Source organism: Macaca thibetana, chromosome 6, assembly GCF_024542745.1.
Source record: "Macaca thibetana thibetana isolate TM-01 chromosome 6, ASM2454274v1, whole genome shotgun sequence".
Lineage (NCBI taxonomy): Eukaryota > Metazoa > Chordata > Mammalia > Primates > Cercopithecidae > Macaca > Macaca thibetana.
Genome location: NC_065583.1, coordinates 27,370,232 through 27,389,341, shown reverse-complemented (window position 1 = coordinate 27,389,341; position 19,110 = coordinate 27,370,232). Strand labels below are relative to the sequence as shown.

Genomic DNA, 19,110 nt, shown 5'->3' with positions numbered 1-19,110 from the left:
GATTAGCTCAGTTAATCCTCCCAACAGATACTCTTATTCTGTTAGTTTTCTCTATTTATCAGTCAGGGAAACTGGGGTCCACCTGTCGAGGAAGTAAAACCTAGGTTTTTCTAACTCTGGAACCAGAATGTTCTGAGTCATTAAACTAGACTACTCACCCCATTGAAGAGCATTCATTCATTCGTTCATTCATTCAGCTGGTATTTTTCAAGGGCCTAAGATGAGTCGGGTATTGGCCTAGGAAAGTGCAGTGGTGTAATGCCCCTGCCTTCAAGAAGCTTACAGTCTATTCTAGGGAGAGAACTCTGAGCTCTGATTTGGTCCCTGGGTCTGACAAGCTGTAGGATTTAGGGCAAATTCATTCTACTCTGTTAGCCTCAGATTTAATATCTGTAAAATGAGCCTGCTAGATTTAGACAAAAGGTCCTCCAACTTTATTGTGAATTAGAATCACATGGAGAATGTGTTTTCTAAAAAAGATATCTTCCTGGGCTCCTATCTATAGATACTTTGACTTAGTGGGTTCAGCATTTGAGTCCAGGAATTTGCATCTATAATAAGGATCCAGGTTCTCCAAGAACCACCTTTTGAGAGAGACTGATCTTTCTGTAAATCTCATTAGGCCTACACAGTATCTGTGCTGTCAAACCTGCATCCTTGGTGCCTGACACACTGCTTTGTACAGAGTACGTGTCAGTAAACATTTGGTGATAGTTCAGATGATCTGGGGTTTCTTAATCTGCACTACCTCTAGAAATTAGGAGTCCTCAGGGGCTCCTAAACCACCTGAAATTGACCACAATTTCTGTTAAGGTTTTTGGATAGGATTCTTAGGGCCCTTTGGGCTCCATGTACTCTGTAATTAATTAATTAATTAATTAATTTATTTATTTATTTATTGAGACGGAGTCTCACTCCGTTGCCTAGGCTGGAGTATAGTGGCACAATTGCAGCTCACCACAACCTCTGCTTCCTGGGTTCAAGTGATTCTACTGCCTCAGCGTCCCAAGTAGCTGGGATTACAGGTGTGTGCCACAACACTCAGCAATTTTTTTTTTTTTTTTTTTTTTTTTTTAGTAGAGACACAGTTTCACCATGTTGGCCAGGCTGGTCTCGAACTGACCTCAAGTGATCCGCCCACTTCAGCCTTCCAAAGTATTGGGATTACAGGCGTGAGCCACCACTCCTGACCAACTCTATAATTTTAAGACTGAAACTAGTTTTCCACCCTACTGAAGGTCCAGACCTATAACTGGAATACTTTTTAACCTATACAATAACATTTGAGTTCTATATCTACATGATTTGGTGAGATGTCAATTTACAGTAGATTCTTAAAATCCTTAAGGAGTCAGTGTCCTCAATCCATGTGTAAATTAGGAGAGTGCTGAGGCTATACTGTTTGTGATTGTCTCAGCTCGTCTGAAAGTACCTTTTGGGGAGGTAGTGCTGACTCCATTTTCCAGGTGGGAAAATTGAGGTACCAGTGACTCCTGTAGCTTGTGCAAGGTCATAGTCAAGAGTTCTTTCCCACTAAAAACTAGCCTGGGAGTCAAAGGACATGGTTTTTATTCTCTTGCCTGCTGTGAGGCCTTGGTTGGGTAGCTTGGCTTGTTTGGACTTCAGTTCCTTTATCTGTAAGATGAGCGGAGGTAGACTAATTGTCTCTGAGCAGCTACCTAGCTCAGATGGCTGAGGACTCTAGCAGCTGCGTGCTTAGACATGTAGAACTCCTTGTGTCAGCAGGCTCCAAAGTCTTCCTGGTTTAGGGAAGATATAAGGACCAATGAGACCTAAAACAGCATAGTTCATCTCTGCAGACCCTGGGAGGGAGGGATAGAGGGAACAGTGTGCATCATAAGGCAAAGGCAGTGGAGTTAGGTATGAAACTCCCAGGATTTTGGAGCCTTAGTTCTCAATACCATCAGGTCAGCAATCCAGTGTTTTGTTTTGAGAACAAGATTCTAGGGGTTTACTTCTTTGAGGTCAAAACAGTGAGATTTATCCCCATACCCCATTCCCAGTGGCACTGGAAGACATTCACAGGCTTGTAGAGGAAATAGTACCCTTCATGCAATCTTAGACTCTTGAAGTGCCCTTTAAAGTTGTCTAACCCTTGCTACTCAAAGTGTCTTTTGTGGCCCAGCAGCGTCAGCATCACCCGGGTTCTTGTTAGAAATGCAGACTCTCAGGCCCCACCCCAGACCTACTGTACCAGAATCAGTATTAGCAAGATCCCCACATGATTCTCCTGCACATTAAAATTTGAGAAGCACTAGTCCCAACCCTGCACTTGATTCTTCTCCTTCACATCCTGATGGACACTTGGTCTTTCTATTCCTGGCCACTTCTAATATCTTCTTCCAAATGGTCTTGTTTCATCCTAGCAGCAACCCAACTTTTGGAATTTCTTCTCTGTCTGAGTCCCCTCAGTCATTCAGTAACGTCTACCATTGGTCGTCAGTGTAGTCTTAGGACTTCATAGAACAAAATAACATCTCCCATGTCCTCCAGGACTTCTTATCTCCTAGTCCTCATAGTTTCTAATCTTCCCCAACCAGGATACATTCCTGAATATCCCAGCATGTTTCAAGCTCATCAGGGCCAGGCAGGTAACAAAAATGAGAGACGGGAGGCAGGTGAAATGCGATAAGGAATGGTAGGGACTGTGGCAAACTGGGGAGACGTTCCCCATCCACACAGCCCAGCTGATGAGCTGAAGGAAGTCAGCCCAGTACTGGCATGTCTTTTAGGTTTTCAGGAGAAGCCAAAAATCTTGATAAAACAATATGAAATCTCCCTGTTTTCACACTAGAATTAAGAAAACCAAACCAAAACAAAAAGCACCTCGAAAGCCACCAGGTTGTTTGCTAGTGACCACATTTGGCCCATAGGCCTCAGGGTTTTGCAGCCTTCTGTGATAATTATCTGCTCAACTTGATGTGACCAACACAGATCAGGTAGGATTATCGTCTGCTTCGTTGTAGATCAGTGGTTCTCAAACCTCAGTGTGTATCAGAATCTCTTCGAGGACTTGCTAAAACATGGATTGCTGGGCCCCACCCCCAGAGCTTCTGCTTCTAGAGGTCTAGGGTAGGACCCTGGGAATTTGCATTTCTGGCAAGTTCCCAGGTGGTGCCCATCCTGTCCCCTTCAGATACAACCTTTTAAGCACCATGGCTTTAGTTTTGTGCCTTCCATTAAGGGAGCCTCAGTTTGCAGAGCCTCTAGTCCTACCAGTGGGCTAAAGTAATCAACCAAAGTTTCCAATCTGTGGGCAGCAGCAGAGGAAAAAGAGATTGGGAGGGAGGGCTGGAGAAAGGAGAGCTAACTAGCCCCTAACTGATCAACCCTGACATCACAGAAGCAGAATATTACCTTGGGCAGGTTCCTGGCCTACCCCAAGGCTTGGTTTCTCTGTCTGTGGTATGGAGAAGTAGTCCTAGCTCAGCTTCCAAGTATATTTGTTTACTTGTGTAGGAAATTTGGTGTCTATTTATTTTTAGCAGAAGAACTGTCTTCAAATAAAATCCCACATGGAACCCCAGTACATAAAACAGATGTGTTGTTGCTCTGATTGAAGAGCGGGCAGAGCAAGCCCCTACTCTCAGCCTTCCTCTTCCCAAGGCAGTGCCGGGGGCCCCTCCTGTGGAACTGTATCCTGAACTGATTCAGTGGTTCCATAAGGACTTTCCAGCTCAGCTTCTGTGATTTCTAAGAACCCTGAGAACTGTTGAAAGCATGTGGCCTTAGTTTTTGTAGTTTTTTTTTTTTCCCTTCTCTAACCAAGACATCTGACACACCAAGTTTCAGAATTATCTTCTTGCAATTCAGAGAGGTCTATAGGAGAGAGAATACAAAGGATTGTTATTATTACTAGAGCTGTTATAAAGATGTTGAGCCATTGTGGAAAGCCTGCTAACACAAGGATCAACCAGAGGCTTAATAAACAAGCGCAGGGATGATTTTATTCAGGGGGCTTCTTGTTAGCACTAATGTCCAGCACACCACACATTAGGGCCTTTGAAGTTAATTATATCGGAAAGAGGACTGTTGGATTCTGCCTGCCACAGTGGCAAGAACAAGTCTGCAAGATTTGTAATGGGCAAGGTGATTCAGAAAGTATTTACATGAACATGGAATATATGTAAGTAGCCGTGTGGTGCAGCATTACCTGGGGAAGGCTCTGGGCCTGGAGGCCTTTGACTTCGCTGTTGGCTTGAGAAAGTATCAGGTTCCTTCTGCTGACCCCAGTCACTGGAATGCAGCCTCCTTTAATTAGGGAAACTACTTCCTAATGGGAAGTATTGAGCCCATGAGGATGGGCTCACCTCCCCAGGTAAATGATAAATGCTGTCAGAGCCCAGGCCTTGGGGGCTGCTCTCTTGGGGCTGCTATATATATATACATGTATATATATATATATATATTTTTTTTTTTTTTTCTTCTCCTTTTAGCCATTCAATTGCTTCTTCATACAGTCCACGCCCATTCGCCACACATTTATTCTCTTTGGGGCTGGGCCCTCAGGACCACAGAGATGACCAAGACATACCTTCTACTCTTGCTTACAGCACTCCTTCTCCTTGGGCCACACACAGCTTTGCCGTTCTCCACCCAAACGTCACAAGTCAGTGCCCAGGATGTTTGTCCTGCCTGCCTCTCCTGTCGACCTGTCTGAGACCCAGCCCAAATGCACTCAACTCCATGAAACATTCTCCATTTCTCCCCAGTGGAACTGAACTCATGTAGTGCATTCTCTGAGCCCCTCCCCTATCCAATATGTAGCGATTAGCCACATGAAACTGTTGAGCACTTGAAATGAGTCTGAATCGGGATGACCACAAGTGTAAAATACACACTGGATTTCAAAGGCAGTACAAAGAAAAAGAATGTAGGTCAGACATTGTGGCTCATGCCTGTAATCCCAGCACTTTGGGAGGCTGAGGTGGGAGGACAGCTTGAGCCCAGGAGTTCAAGAACAGCCTGGGGTAACATAGGGTGACCCCATCGCTACAAAAAGTAATTAACTGGTATGGTAGCACGTACCTGTAGTCCCAGCTACTCAGGAGGTTGAGGATGGAGAATCGTTTGAGCCCAGGAGTTTGAGGCTGCAGTGAGCCGTCATGGTGCTACTGCACTCTAGCTTGGCCAACAGAGTGAGACCTTGTCTCCCACCCCTCACCGCCCCACCAAAAAATGTAAAATACCTTAATCAGTGTACTACATTGATTGCATGTTGGAGTGGTAATATTTTAGGTAGAGTACATTATTAAAACAACTTCACCTCCTTTTTTAAATGTGGATACTGGAAAATTTCAAGTTACATATGTGGCTCATGTTATATTTCTTTTTTTTTATTTTTTTGAGACGGAGTACTCTGGCAGTGGCGCTAACTGCAAGCTTCCCAGGTTTACGCCATTCAGCCTTCCGAGTAGCTGGGACTACAGGCGCCCGCCACCTATTTTTTTTGTGTAGAGACGGGGTTTCATTGTGTTAGCCAGGATGGTCTCGATCTCCTGACCTCGTGATCCGCCCGTCTCGGCCTCCCAAAGTGCTGGGATTACAGGCTTGAGCCACCGCGCCCGGCTCATGTTATATTTCTGTTGGGTGTCACCACACTGCGCACTTTCTCCCATGGGTGGAAAGAATGCGATCATCTTTTTTCTCCACCACCAATTTGTGAGTTCCCGAAAGGTAGACACTGCATTCCTGTCATCTTGCTGACCTTTGCACACCTGGCTGGCACATGGCAAGCCACTAACAAAGGTATGCTGAGGGAGTGGATAAAGGAACACAAGATGACAGGCATTTGGTCAATAAAAAGCTCGCTTAGGCAGTGTAACTCCTGGGCCTGTGTTGCTGAACTTATTTGCCCTTTTCTATTTTTCATAGTTTTTGTCTTTTTTTAAGGGCTCACACAGTCGACAAAAGAAGACGTTTTTCTTGGGAGATGGACAGAAGCTGAAGGACTGGCATGACAAAGAGGCCATCCGGAGGGACGCTCAGCGCGTAGGTATGGAGGGCAGGATTGGCCATGGGTGGGCACTTTGAAGGGCATATGCACGTATGCTTATGTGTGTGTGTGTGTGTGTGTGTGTGTGTGTTCCTGTGTATGTTTAGTAGGGGTATCTGGACCTCCTGTTGGCTCCCTCCCCGTCAGCCACCATCCCTTCCCCTGATTCCCAGATGCCCCTCTTCACTGGTTAGCTGACCCCTTTTTCCACTCCCATCACCAGATCCGCTGCCTGCAAGAATTTGCCTGCCACCTTTATTGGGTGATAGAAAATGTCTCCCTCGTATAGGATATTTTGTATTTTATTTTCATAGGATAGAAATGTCTCTCCCTTATGGGATTACAACTAAAACAAGGAGCAATAATAACAAGAGCCAACATTTATTGAACACCTGTTGTGAGGAAGATCCATGCTCTGTACTTGGAAATTTCTTCTGTGAAACCTCGGATCAACCTTTATGGCCCATTTAATAAGAAGGGGCCTGTGGCTCTTAAGAGGGGTGGTAATCTGCCCACTGTTGCACAGAAAGAAAGAGGCAGACTTGGAATTTGAACCCAGGTCTGGAGGGAGGGCAGAGTTGATTCCTACCTGACACTGCAGCCATGAGACTGAGTCAACTTAGAGGGCTTCAGCTAAAGTTTTCTGTGGCTAATTAGTCTTGGGAGCAGTTCTGTTTACACTGGCGAGTTGGGAAGGGTTGGGGTAAGGTGGTACAGAAATTATATGGAGAATCAACTCTAGGGAGCCTAGACTAAGGAGTCAGGAGAGCAGCTCTGATGCCACTTACAGCCATCTAATCATCAGTTAAAGTCCATACTCCCAGAGCCTCAGTTTTTCCATCTGTCCGTGGGACTCATGCTTCCTGCTTTGACAACCTCAGGATGTTATTGTGAGGTGCCAAATAAAGCAATGAATATGTAGTAGCTTTGCAATACTAGAAAGCACTATAGAAATCTAAGGGATTGGTATTAATATTTTATTCATTTTTATCTCCATTAAAGGCTCCCACCACTATTGATTTTTTTTAAATTACATTATGACAAAACCAACTTACCACAGGGTTCTGAATAGAGCTGGTACAATAACTTAACTGATGAAAAGAGAAATCTAGAGATGCCAGAAAATGGGGAATGGGTGCTGCTCTCTCTTTTTTTTTTTTTTTTTTTTTTTTTTAGATGGAGTCTCGCTCTGTCACCCAAGCTGAAATTCAGTGGTGCAATCTTTGCTTACTGCAACCTCTGCCTCCCAGGTTCAAGTGATTCTCCTGCCTCAGCCTCCCAAGTAGCTGGGATTACAGACCCGTGCCACCACGCCAGGCTAATTTTTGTATTTTTAGTAGAGTCAGGGTTTCACTATGTTGGCCAGGCTGGTCTCAAACTTCTGGCCTCAAGTGATCTGCCCACCTCAGCCTCCCAAAGTGCTGGGATTACAGGTGTGAGCCACCATGCCCAGCCGGTGCTGCTTAAATTAAGAAAGAAAACGTTTGAGAAGAGCTGATTTGCCAGACATACCAGAATTATTAGAACATCGGGCTAACCAGCAAGACACAAGTAACCAGCAGTGGAGACATTAAGAATAATAACCAGCATCTGTCGAATGCTAATTATATGCCAGGCATCTTGCCCGCATTATCTCCTTAATCATCACATCATTCACATTGAACCTCCTCATTCTAATTAATACAAAGGGCAAAATCTTCAGACTCAGAAAGGCTGACGGCATGCCCAAGATGACATAGCTGGGGACGGGTAGGGCTGGCCTTGGAACTCCACTCCATCTGGCTCCAGGGCCTGAACTCTGAATTGCTCTCCTGTATTGCCCTCCTGAAGCTTCCCTCCCTGAGCAAACACTTCTGGTCTCCTGCTTACTGCGTTTGGATCTCTCGTGTTATCTGTCCTGGGGTCCAATCAGTGATGTCTTATGACGCATTACAAACTGTAGATGACGGAGTCCTGTTTCTTATCTGACTGGATTGGAGTAGTCAGAGCTCTTGGGCTCCACGTCTCAGCTTGCACCTTCCTGGACATCTGACTTTATCAATGTTTACTTTGCAGAGTAAATAGGTGTTGCTCAAACCACAAGCTCTAGAAGGCAAGATGATTTTTAACCAGCTGGTTGTATTGCCATTTCTTCAAGATCCTCACCAATGACAGATCTTTTTTTTTTTTTGAGACAGAGTCTCGCTCTGTCACCCAGGCTGGAGTGCAGTGGCGTAACCTCGGCTCACTGAAAGCTCTGCCTCCTGGGTTCATGCCATTCTCCTGCCTTAGCCTCCCGAGTAGCTGGGACTACAGGCACCTACCACCACGCCCAGCTAACTTTTTTTGTATTTTTAGTAGAGACAGGGTTTCACCGTGTTAGCCAGGATGGTCTTGATCTCCTGACCTTGTGATCCGCCTGCGTCAACCTCCCAGAGTGCTGGGATTACAGGCGTGAGCCACCGCGTCCAGCCGTCAATGACAGATTCTTAAGCTACTATTGCAGGGGTCGATGTGGACATTCCCTCTTACCATATGCACTCTGGGAACCTAGAGAAAAATTTCCCGGAGTATCAGACTCCTTCTCCAGATGGGTTGTGCAGAGAGAGGAAAGCTAGCACTTTAACCCACCCAAATCCATGACTCAAAGCAACACTTTTCAGGCACTCCTGGTTTAGAGTAGGCAGATCTTAATTTGTTTGCTGGCCTAAAAACAAAAATAAAATCAAAGCATCTTTTATCATTTATGGCAATTTTGATTTACTTATAAAGTTTGCCTTACCTACAGTAATCATCTTTCCTCGTGTTTATGAGGTGTTTTATAGTTTACAAAAAACTTTCGAATAGGCAACTCTCATTTGACTCTTCCAAGTCTACTGTGGTTATCAGAGGAGGAAGCTTTAGCTCTGAAAGCTGGTGGGACTTGGCCCAAGGTTGATCCACTCACAAATGGTGGGCCTAGCTGTCCAGTGACTGGTCTTCGAGGGCACGGGTCTTTGGAGCTCCTGACGGAGTGGGGGAACATGGGCTTTGGAATCCATACTCCTGATTTGATAACCTTTCTGAGTCTCAGATTATCTTTCTATGGAATGAAAGGTCTCATGTCCACCCCGCAGAGCCACTGTGATTACATGAGAACAAGATGTGCAAAGTGGCTGAATAAATGCTTGTTCCCCTCTTACTCTTTGTACTTCCCACTGCAAAATCTGAGCTATGCTGTACATCCAAGTCAAGTTTTATGTTGGTGGTTTAATCATACTTTTCATCCTTTTTCCCCACTCCATATACAGTACCCCCATATATCATTGGCAACATCGAATTTGCTCTTTGCTTCTAGGAAATGGAGAACAAGGAAGACCTTACCCCATGACCGATGCTGAGAGAGTGGATCAGGCGTACCGAGAAAATGGATTTAACATCTACGTCAGTGACAAAATCTCCTTGAATCGCTCTCTACCAGATATCCGGCACCCAAAGTGAGTGTAACATCTCTCAAATTCTGAGATCTAAGGATGTTGCCCCTGGCTCTTGTTGAGAATGAATTAAAGAAGCAGGTACATGGAGCCCTGCTGACAGAGGCTCCCTCCTCTTACACAGGCATTTGTGCAAAGGTTCGTGGTGTTGAGGGGTAAGGGATAATACCGTCTCTTCAGAAGAGCCAGCCTCCTTCCTCTTTTCAGGAAGCCTCTGCATTTCCGCTTTCGCTCTGGGCTGAAGGGAAGTTCAGACCCCAATGTAGAGGACAAGTTGTCATGAAGTTTTTAACTTTCATTCTCTTCATTTTCTATGGGATGTTTTTATTTCTTTTAAAAAAAATCTTTCTTATGTTTCTGTCTTTGTTATAAACCATCTCTAATCACATTGAGAGCAGACGTATCAGAATGATTATAAAGCTGATAACAGTGGCAGCTAACATTCTTTGAACCAGAGTGTGTGCCAAACACTTTATTTGTATCATCTCAGGTTGCTGTCGGGTAGGTCCTGTAATGATCCCGATTTTACAGTGAGAAAACTGGGGCTTAAAGGAGGGTCATAACTCACTTAAGGCCATAAGGTGATTAACAGGCTGAGCCAGGCCTTAGACTCCAGTTCAATCAAAAACTATACCCTGGACCTTAAGCTATCCTGCCCCCCCATACATTTTCAATAAGGGTCATTGTGATGATGGTGATTTTCTGGTAGAGCCGTTCTTAAACTTGAGGTACATTAGAATCACTTGGAGGGTTGTTAGGACACAGGATATTGAGCCTCAAAGCTGTTGATTAGTAGGTCTGGATGGGGGCCCAAGAACTTGTGTTTCAAACAGGCTCCCTGGGGATTCTGCTGCTCCTTATCTTGGGACCACACTTTGAGAATCACTGCAAGTAGATTTCAGAATTGCTTCCACATGAAGGCAGTACTGAGTAGCACTGGAGCATAAGTTTTGCTCAGGTACTGAGAAAATAGAGCCCAGGAAAAGATAATAAAAGCTAACATTTATTTGTTGCTCACTATATGCCAGGCATTTTTCTAAGCCAGTGGTTCTCAAAGTGTGGTTCCCAGACCAGCAACATCAGCATCACCTAGGAATTTGGTAGACCTGCAGATTCTTGGACACCAGCCCAGATTTACCGAATCAAAGCTATGGGGAAGGGTCCAGCAATCAGTGTTTTAACAAGGCCTCCAGGAGATTCTGATGCATGCTTGCATTTGAGAACCACTGTTTCAGGTATTTGAAGTATATTAACTCAGTCAAATCTTCTAAAATCCCTGTGAGGTAGGTACGGTTATTATAACCATTTCACAGATGAGGAATTGAGGCACAAAAAGATTAAGTAATTTGCATAGGATAACATAGCTGAAAAGAGATGGAGCCAGAATTTGAACCCAGGGAGTCTGGCTCTAGAATCTATGGTTTTAATCACTGAACCATAAAGATCTTTCCAGCTATAAGAACTCAATCAGTAGAATGCCGTGCTAAAGACTTCATCTTGGTAACATGTTTGGCAGCTTACAAAACGCCTTCATCCCCATAACCTCCTTTAGTTCCTACAACAGTACTTTGAGATTGGCATTACTATGATCATCTCTACTTTGTAGATGTAAAAGATGTGCTGTCACCTAGGATTGGGCCCTTTTCCCAAAGATGCCTTACAGCAAGGGAGCAGAGCAGGGGCCTCAGTATACTTTCCCTTGGGGTTTGCCATTTGTTTCATGGTTTTCACTGTCAAACCCCAGATTTTTTTCTTTTTTTCAAGACAGGGTCTTGCTCTATCACACAGGCTGGAGTGCAGTGGTGCGATCTCGGCTCACTGCAACCTCTGCCTCCAGAGCTCAAGCAATCCTCCCACCTCAGCCTCCCATGTAGCTGGGACCACAGGTGTGTGCCACCACTGCTGGCGAATTTTTTGTATTTTTGGTAGAGATGGGATCTCATTATGCTGCCTAGCCTGGTTTTGAACTCCCGGACTCAAGTGATCTTCCTGCTTCAGCCTCCCAAAGTGTCAGGATTACAGGTGTGAGCCACCGTGCCTGGCCAAGCCCCAGATTTTTTGATGTAAGTCTAGACTGTTTGTAGTTCAGCTATCACAGATGTTACTGGATTTGGAACTGTAACCTGACTCTGAGGGTCAGACACTCAATGTATGTATTTAGCTCCTTGCGGAGTTCTGAGTTCTGCACTGATTTCCTCTTTCTGAATCTAGGAAAGAAGTTCACCTGGTGAGTTCATTCATTGTTCTCTTACCACAGCTGCTGTTCTTGCGGTACTGTGGGTTCTCAACCCTGGCTGCACCTGGATGGTTTTTTAAAATACAAAGGCTAGGACCCTACCCCAGACCACTGAAATCTGAATCTCTGAGGTTGTTACCTGGATCTCAGTATTTTCTAAGATCTCCAAAAGCAATTCTCATATATAATGAAGGTTGAGAATCACTGGTGTGAAATGAATATTTCTGCAGTGAGAGAGAGAGAGACAGGCTGGGTGTGGTCACAGCTTTCTTCCATTCTTTCATCTACTCATAGTAAATATGTAGGTCTTCTATGTGCCAAGCCCTGTGCTTGACACTAGGATCACAAAGATAAATGAATCATTAGTGTTGCCTCAAAGGAACTCCCACTCTTGTGCAAGGGGTGGGGACGGATGACATGAGCTGGGCATTACACCATAGTTGAGAAGATCAGTAATAGGGTTGGGCACAGGGTGCTTTGGGACCACAGAGGATACCCTGACCCTGTGCCTGGCCTTTGAAAGCTAGGAAGGCCTTCTGAAGGGGTGCTATCTACAGCCTCTGAAAGGAACAACTAGGACTGGCCAGGGCATGAGGGTGAGCAAGAGCACTGTGGGTAGAGACAGTGGCCTGGCCCTAGAGGCCTCCAGGCCAGAGCGCACATGTTCTCTGGCTTAGGACTTAGGAAGTGGAGCCAGGATGAGGACCTAGCCCCTTTGTCTCCCATTGTAGTGCTCTTTCCTGCAGTCCAGAAAAAGAAACCTTTTCTTCATCGCAGAGTCCTGGGATCCACAGATGTGTCCCTCAGTAGAATTCAGGGGAGTCTGTAAAGTTGGATGAGAAAAACGTTGAATTTTTTTTTTAAATTAAGCTTTATCTGCAATTTGGTGTTCCCTTCAGTTGCGAATGTAATCCACAAAGCCCCGTGATATCCCCCAAGGAAAGCACTTGCTTTCACATCACTTACAGACCTCTTGAATCCCATGGACACTCATCACTACTTGGAAATGGAGGTAGTTTTTAGAACTACCACTGATCTTTTTTTTTTTTTCCTAGATATTTACTTTTTATTTTTAATTATTGCTATATAATGATTGTATATATTTATGAGATACATGTGATGCTTTGATATGAGCGCACAATATGTAATGATCAAATCAAGGTAATTGGGAAATCCATCACCTCAATCATTTATCATTTCTTTTACCACTAGATCTTGTTTCTTCTCTTTTTTTTTTTTTTGAAACAGGGTCTTGCTGTGTTGCCTAGGCCGGTCTTGAACTCCTGGGCTCAAGCGATCCCCTTGCCTCAGCCTCCTGAGGAGCTGAGATTACAGGCAAAACCTCATCACACTTGGCTTTGAATAAATTTTGATAACTATATTTCAGTCTAAATGGTTTTCTCTAAAATCTGGTACATTTTATGGATTATGAGCATTGCTCTGAGAAGTGTCCATAGGCTCCCCCAGCCTGGCGGATGGGCCCCTGGCATCAATAAGCTGTGCAATTCCTGTTCCAGGTGGGCGGGAGTGGAGCTAAGGAGGTCTCAGGCACCTCTATCACCAGCCCACCCACCCAGCCAGCCAGCCAGCATCCAAGCTACTAACTGCAAAAGATGTCACTACTGCCAGCGCTCCTGACACCTCCCTTTTTTAGAGTCACCAAGTGTGGAAGCTGACTTTTCAGAAATGAGTTGACAGATGTCTCGAAGAGGTTTCCTTTTTTTCCGGAGGGGAATCTTTCCTGCAGTTTGACAGCAGAAATGTGTGAGTAAATTAGAGCAGCTGAGCCGCTCACTCCCTTCGGTTTCTTTTAGCTTAAACAACTTCTCCAGCAGGAGCTGAGGTTTATGTTTGCCTTTTGTTCCTTCAAACTGAATTTTGGCAACAGCGTGTCAAGAACAGGATTGAGGGGCTGTTTGTTTGTGCCAGCTGCCTTTGCTTCCACCCGAAGCTGCACTGGGGACCGCGTAGCCAGAGAACGGAAGCAAGGCAGTTTGGCCGAGACTCACTGGTCCTGCAAATGGGAGTCAGCCAGCTGGCTCTGAGTGGGCCTGCCCTCTGCACCTCCTGCCAAGTGAGCATGAACAGTGGCTGGCTGGTGGGCTGGCCCACTTTCCCTACTCCCTGGGAGCCCTGCTGGGCTGCTTGGCAACTGAACGTGGAGGCCCCTCCAGAGCACCAAGCTGATGGCACAACAGAGACCCAACTGCTAAAGTGCCTGGAATCTGCAGTTTCCTGTGCACACCCCATGTTAGGTGGTCAGTTTCTCCCATGCAAAGATTATCCATAGTGGGAATGAAAGCAATCCACAATTCTGACCTGCTTTCTCCATTCCATAGTTTTAGCTTCACTAATGAATAAACCTGTGTTGCAATAAAAGGCCCAAGTCTACCAGATCCCTACTTCCATGTTCCTTTTTGCACTTCCTTTTTGTTAAATTAACACAGTTAATTTATAACATATACTGAATTTCCTCAGAAGAACTTATAAACTCATATTACTATAATAGGCCAGTATTTTATTGAGCACCTGTACATCCCTAACAGGCTACAAAGTGTAATAGAAGCAAGAAGGAAGGGAGTTATCACCTATTATCTTTGACAAACATGTATTAAATACAAACCCTGTAAAAATGACAGCTTGCCAACACAGGAAGTTTAAGTCAACCACATTTATTGTAGTCATAATATAATAGTGTCCTGATTGGAACATACACGTGGGTATAAAATCACATTTGGGCCAAGATAAAGTAAGATAAATTTGCCCTCCTGCCTAAAACAACCAAAAAAAAAAAAAAATAAGGCCAGGCAAAATACATGAAACACTGGTTTTTAAGATACTGGACATCAGGCAGTAAAGAACAATAATTTCTAAGAAACAGGAAACAAATGAGGTGAGCCCTATAGTTGCCCCAGCTTGTTGCCTTGGGAGAATTTCCAGGCCATGGTGCAGGGAGGGCGAACCAAGATAGAGCCCAGAAGACTTCCTGAGTTGAGGAAGTGGAGCTGAGAGTCCAAGGAGATAAGGGAGGCTAGAGTTCAGAGGACACAGTACTGGAGAGAGGAGAGCTGTGCAAAGAGAGACCTACAGAGATCTACAGAGTCCTCTCAAACACTCAGTGGATTGTTGATCAGCACATGCCATGAGGAAGCTATCTGAGGCTGGGAAAGGAATCACCCTAAAATGCTATAAGAAACAGTGCCTAGTGCTCCCTCAGGGCCAAGAATAGTGCCTCTTCCCACCACCTGGACTGGAAAACCTCCTAATTCATAACTTATGGGGAATCAGGTAGAGTACTTAGAAGAGTTTTGTCTTAGTGGCGTCTAATCAGCCCTAGACTAAACGGTGCTCTGGACCAGTCTAAAAAAATCATAAATTATTACTAAAAAGGATCAAACTGTTTCCAAATATATAATGCACCCAGAACAAAGCTTGATAATACTTACACCAATACATAAATATTCAGTACTAAGCAATGTGAAACCCAGTCGAAGATTACCAGGCATGCAAAAAAGTAGAAAAAAATGACCCACAGTGACAAATATAATCGCTCAATCAAAACCAACCCAGAGCTGACAAAGAGAGTAGAACTAGTGGAGTTAATTGTAACTGTATTTCATACGTTTAAAAAGTTAGGTAGAGATATGGAGGATATAAGAAGATCCAAATCAAAATTCTAGAAATGAAATCAACCATGTCTAAAATGAAAAATACACTGAATGGGATTAATGGCATAGATATTGCTGGAAAAAAAAAAAGATTAATAAACTTGAAGCTGTAGCAAAAGAAACTACTCAAAGTAAAACACAGAAAAAGAACTTTAAAAATTGAAAAGAGGTTCAATTACCTGTGGGACAACTTTAAAAATTCTAGTATTTATGTAATTAGAGTGTGTGTAAGGAAGTAATGGCTGAAAGTCTTCCAAATTGGATAACAACTGTAATGCCACATCCAAGAAACTGAGTGAAACACAAGCTCAAGAAATACAAAGAAAATGACATCAAGGCATGTTATAATCAAATTACTAAAAACCAGTGATGAAGAAAAAAATGTTAAAGCAGCCAGAGAAATAAAACTTGTTATGGCAAGAGGAACAAAGATAACAGGAGAATTCTTGTTGTAAACACTACAAAGAAGAATATGGTGTAGCAACATCTTTAAAGTATGGAAATGTCAGTAAACTATGGTTAGTAATAAAAAAATAAGGTATGGAAGAGAAAACTCTGTCAACTTAGAATTCTGTACCCGGTGAAAATGTCTTTTTTTAAACAAGATACTGTCTACAAATAGAGATCTTTATTTACAAAATACGAAGATCACTAGAAATATAGCTTTGTGGGTAAATATATGCTATTTGTCTTACTGTTTAAATCTTTTAAAAGACGATTGGCTGTGTAACCAAGAATAATAACATTATTGGATTTAAAACATATGTAAAATAAAATGTGTGCCAACATAAAGACCGGAGGGGAGAAATGGTAATCTGCTATCATAAGGTTCTCACAGTGTGTCTGGAAGAATTGGTTTCTTCTGGTGAGTTCTTGGTCTCGCTGACTTCAAGAATGAAGCCAAGACCCTCGCAGTGAGTGTTAGAGTTCTTAAAGATGGTGTGTCCGGAGTTTGTTCCTTCAGATGTTCAGATGTGTCTGGAGTTTCTTCCTTCTGGCGGGTTCATGGTCTTGCTGACTTCAGGAGTGAAGCCGCAGACCTTCGCAGTGAGTGTTACGGCTCTTAAAGGTGGCGCGTCCAGACTTGCTCATTCCTCCTAGTGGGTTCGTGGTCTCGCTGACTTCAGGAGTGAAGCTGCAGACCTTCACAGTGAGTGTTACAGCTCTTAAAGGTGATGTGTCTGGAGTTGTTTGTTCCTCCCGGTGCGTTCGTGGTCTCACTGACTTCAGGAGTGAAGCTGCAGACCTTTGCTTTGAGTATTACAGCTCATAAAGGTAGTGCGGGCCCAAAGAGGGAGCAGCAGCAAGATTTATTGTGAAGAGCGAAAGAACAAAGCTTCCACAGCGTGGAAGGGGACCCAAGAGGGTTGCTGCTGCTGGCTCGGGCGCCCAGCTTTTATTCTCTTATTTGGCCCCACCCACGTCCTGCTGATTGTTCCATTTTACAGAGTGCTGATTGGTGTGTTTACAAACCTTTAACTAGACACAGAGTGCTGATTGGTGCGTTTTTACAGAGTGCTGATTGGTGTGTTTACAAACCTTTAGCTAGACACAGAGTACTGATTGGTGTGTTTACAATCCTTTAGCTAGACAGAAAAGTTCTCCAAGTCCCCACCCAACCCAGAAGCCCAGCCGGCTTCACCTCTTAATAGTGCATGTGAAGTATAAAGGTAAACTGATGAGTTAAAAACATATATTATAAACCCTAAAGCAAGCACTAAAATAACAAAACAGAATTATAGCTAATAAGCCAACAGAGGCGATAAAATGAAATCATAAAAAATAATCCAAAATATGGCAGAGAAAGCAAGGAAGGAAGTCAAAATCAGACAGGAGAAATAGAACTGGGTGCAGTGGCTTGCACCTGTGATCCTAGCTACTCAGGAGGCTGAGGCAGGAGGATCACTTGAGCCTAGGAGTTTAAGATCAACCTGGGCAAGACCCCATTTCTGGAAAAAAAAAAAAAAATAGCCAGGCATAGTGGCACATTTGTATTCCCAGCTACTTGGGAGGCTAAGGTGGGAGAATCACTTGAGCCCAGAAGTTTGAGGCTGCAGTAAACTATGATCATGCTACTGCACTCCAGCCTTAGTGACAGAGCAAGACCTCATCTGTAAAAACTAAAAAAAGAAGAAGAAATAGAAAATACTAAAATGATGGACTTTAACCTAACCATATCAATAATCACGTTAAATGTAAATGCTCTAATTATTCTGGTTAAAAGGTGGAAATTGTCAGATTGGATAAGAAAACAAGATTCAAATACATGCTGCCTGCAAGAAACACACTTTAAATGTAGAGATACAAATAAGTTAAATGTAAAAGAAAAGATATGCCATGCTAACACCAGTCAAAAGAAAGCTGTAGTGGCAATATTAATATCAGTCAAAGTAGATTTCAGAGCAAAGAATATTACCAGGAATAAAGAAAGTTATTTCATAATAAAGAGGTAATTCATAAGGAAGACATAGCAATCCTAAATGTTTATGTATTTGATAAGAAAGCTTCAAAATACATGAAGAAAAACTGATAGAACTATAAGGAGAGGCTGGGCACAGTGGCTCTCGCCTGTAATCCCAGCACTTTGGGAGGCCGAGGAGGGCGGATCATCTGAGGTCAGCAGTTCCAGACCAACCTGACCAACATGGTGAAACCCTGTCTCTACTGAAAATACAAAAATTAGCCAGGCATGGTGGCACGTGCCTGTAATCCCAACTACCCAGGAAACTGAGGCAGGAGAATCACTGGAACCTGGGAGGCAGAGGCTGCAATCAGCCGAGATTATGCCACTGTACTCCAGCCTGGGCGACAAAGCAAGACTCATCTCAAAAAAGACAACAACAACAACAAAACTATAAGGAGAAATTTTTTTAAAAAGCCACAATTATGAGATTATGAGATTTCAACACCTCTCTCTCAACAATTGGTAATACAGATAGACAGAAAGTCAGCGAGGATATAGTAGACTCTCACAGCACTGTCGACCAATATGACCTAATTGACATTTATAGAATACTCCACCAATAACAGCAGAATACACATTCTTTTCAAGTGGATATGAAACATTTACCAAGATAGATTATATTTTGGGCCAGAAAACAAGTCCTCATAAAGGATTCAAGTGATGCAAAGTATCACTCTAACCACAATGAATTAAATTTAGAAATCAATAACAAAATAATCCTTTTAAACTTTCCAAAAGATTAGAAAATATATTACTTACATATGAATAACAGATGGGTCAAAAAAGAAATAAAAAACAAAATTAGAAAGTATTATTAACTGAATGATAATGAAAACACAATATATCAGAATTTGTGGAATGTCACTAAACCACTACATAAGGGGAAATTTGTAGCATTAGTGCCTATGTTAGAAAAAAAGAATGGTCTAAAATTGATGACATCAACTTCCACTTTCAGAAACTAGCAAAAGAAGAGCAAATTAATTCACAGTAAACAGAAGAAAGGACGTGAAAAAGGTCAAAGCAGAGATCAATGAAACAGAAAATCAAGAAAAACAAAATCTGGCTCTTTGAAAGGGTCAATTAAATTAATGAACGTCTAACCAGCTTGAAAAAGAGAAAAAGAAGACAAAAATTACCAATATCAGGAATGAGAGAGATGACATAGCTATAGATTCTATAACTGTTAAGAGAATAATAAAGGAATATCCTGAACAACTTTGTGCCTAAACATCTAACAACTTAGCTGAAATTACAGATTCTTTGAAAGACAC

General features: G+C 43.2%; 2 protein-coding genes across 2 annotated transcripts in view; both read left to right on the top strand.

The window, feature by feature from the left end:
• The window catches only part of LOC126956755 (ubiquitin-conjugating enzyme E2 L3-like), a 1,010,865-nt gene that overhangs the window by 664,809 nt on the left and 326,946 nt on the right, over positions 1 to 19,110 (top strand). The gene's annotated exons all lie outside the window — the stretch shown is intronic.
• Positions 1 to 19,110, top strand: part of GALNT10 (polypeptide N-acetylgalactosaminyltransferase 10) — a 232,384-nt gene that overhangs the window by 96,834 nt on the left and 116,440 nt on the right. Inside the window, exons 2-3 of the mRNA XM_050793931.1 lie at positions 5,914 to 6,016; positions 9,333 to 9,471. Coding sequence (XP_050649888.1) covers positions 5,914 to 6,016; positions 9,333 to 9,471 — 242 coding nt within the window. The remainder of the gene's footprint in view (positions 1 to 5,913; positions 6,017 to 9,332; positions 9,472 to 19,110) is intronic.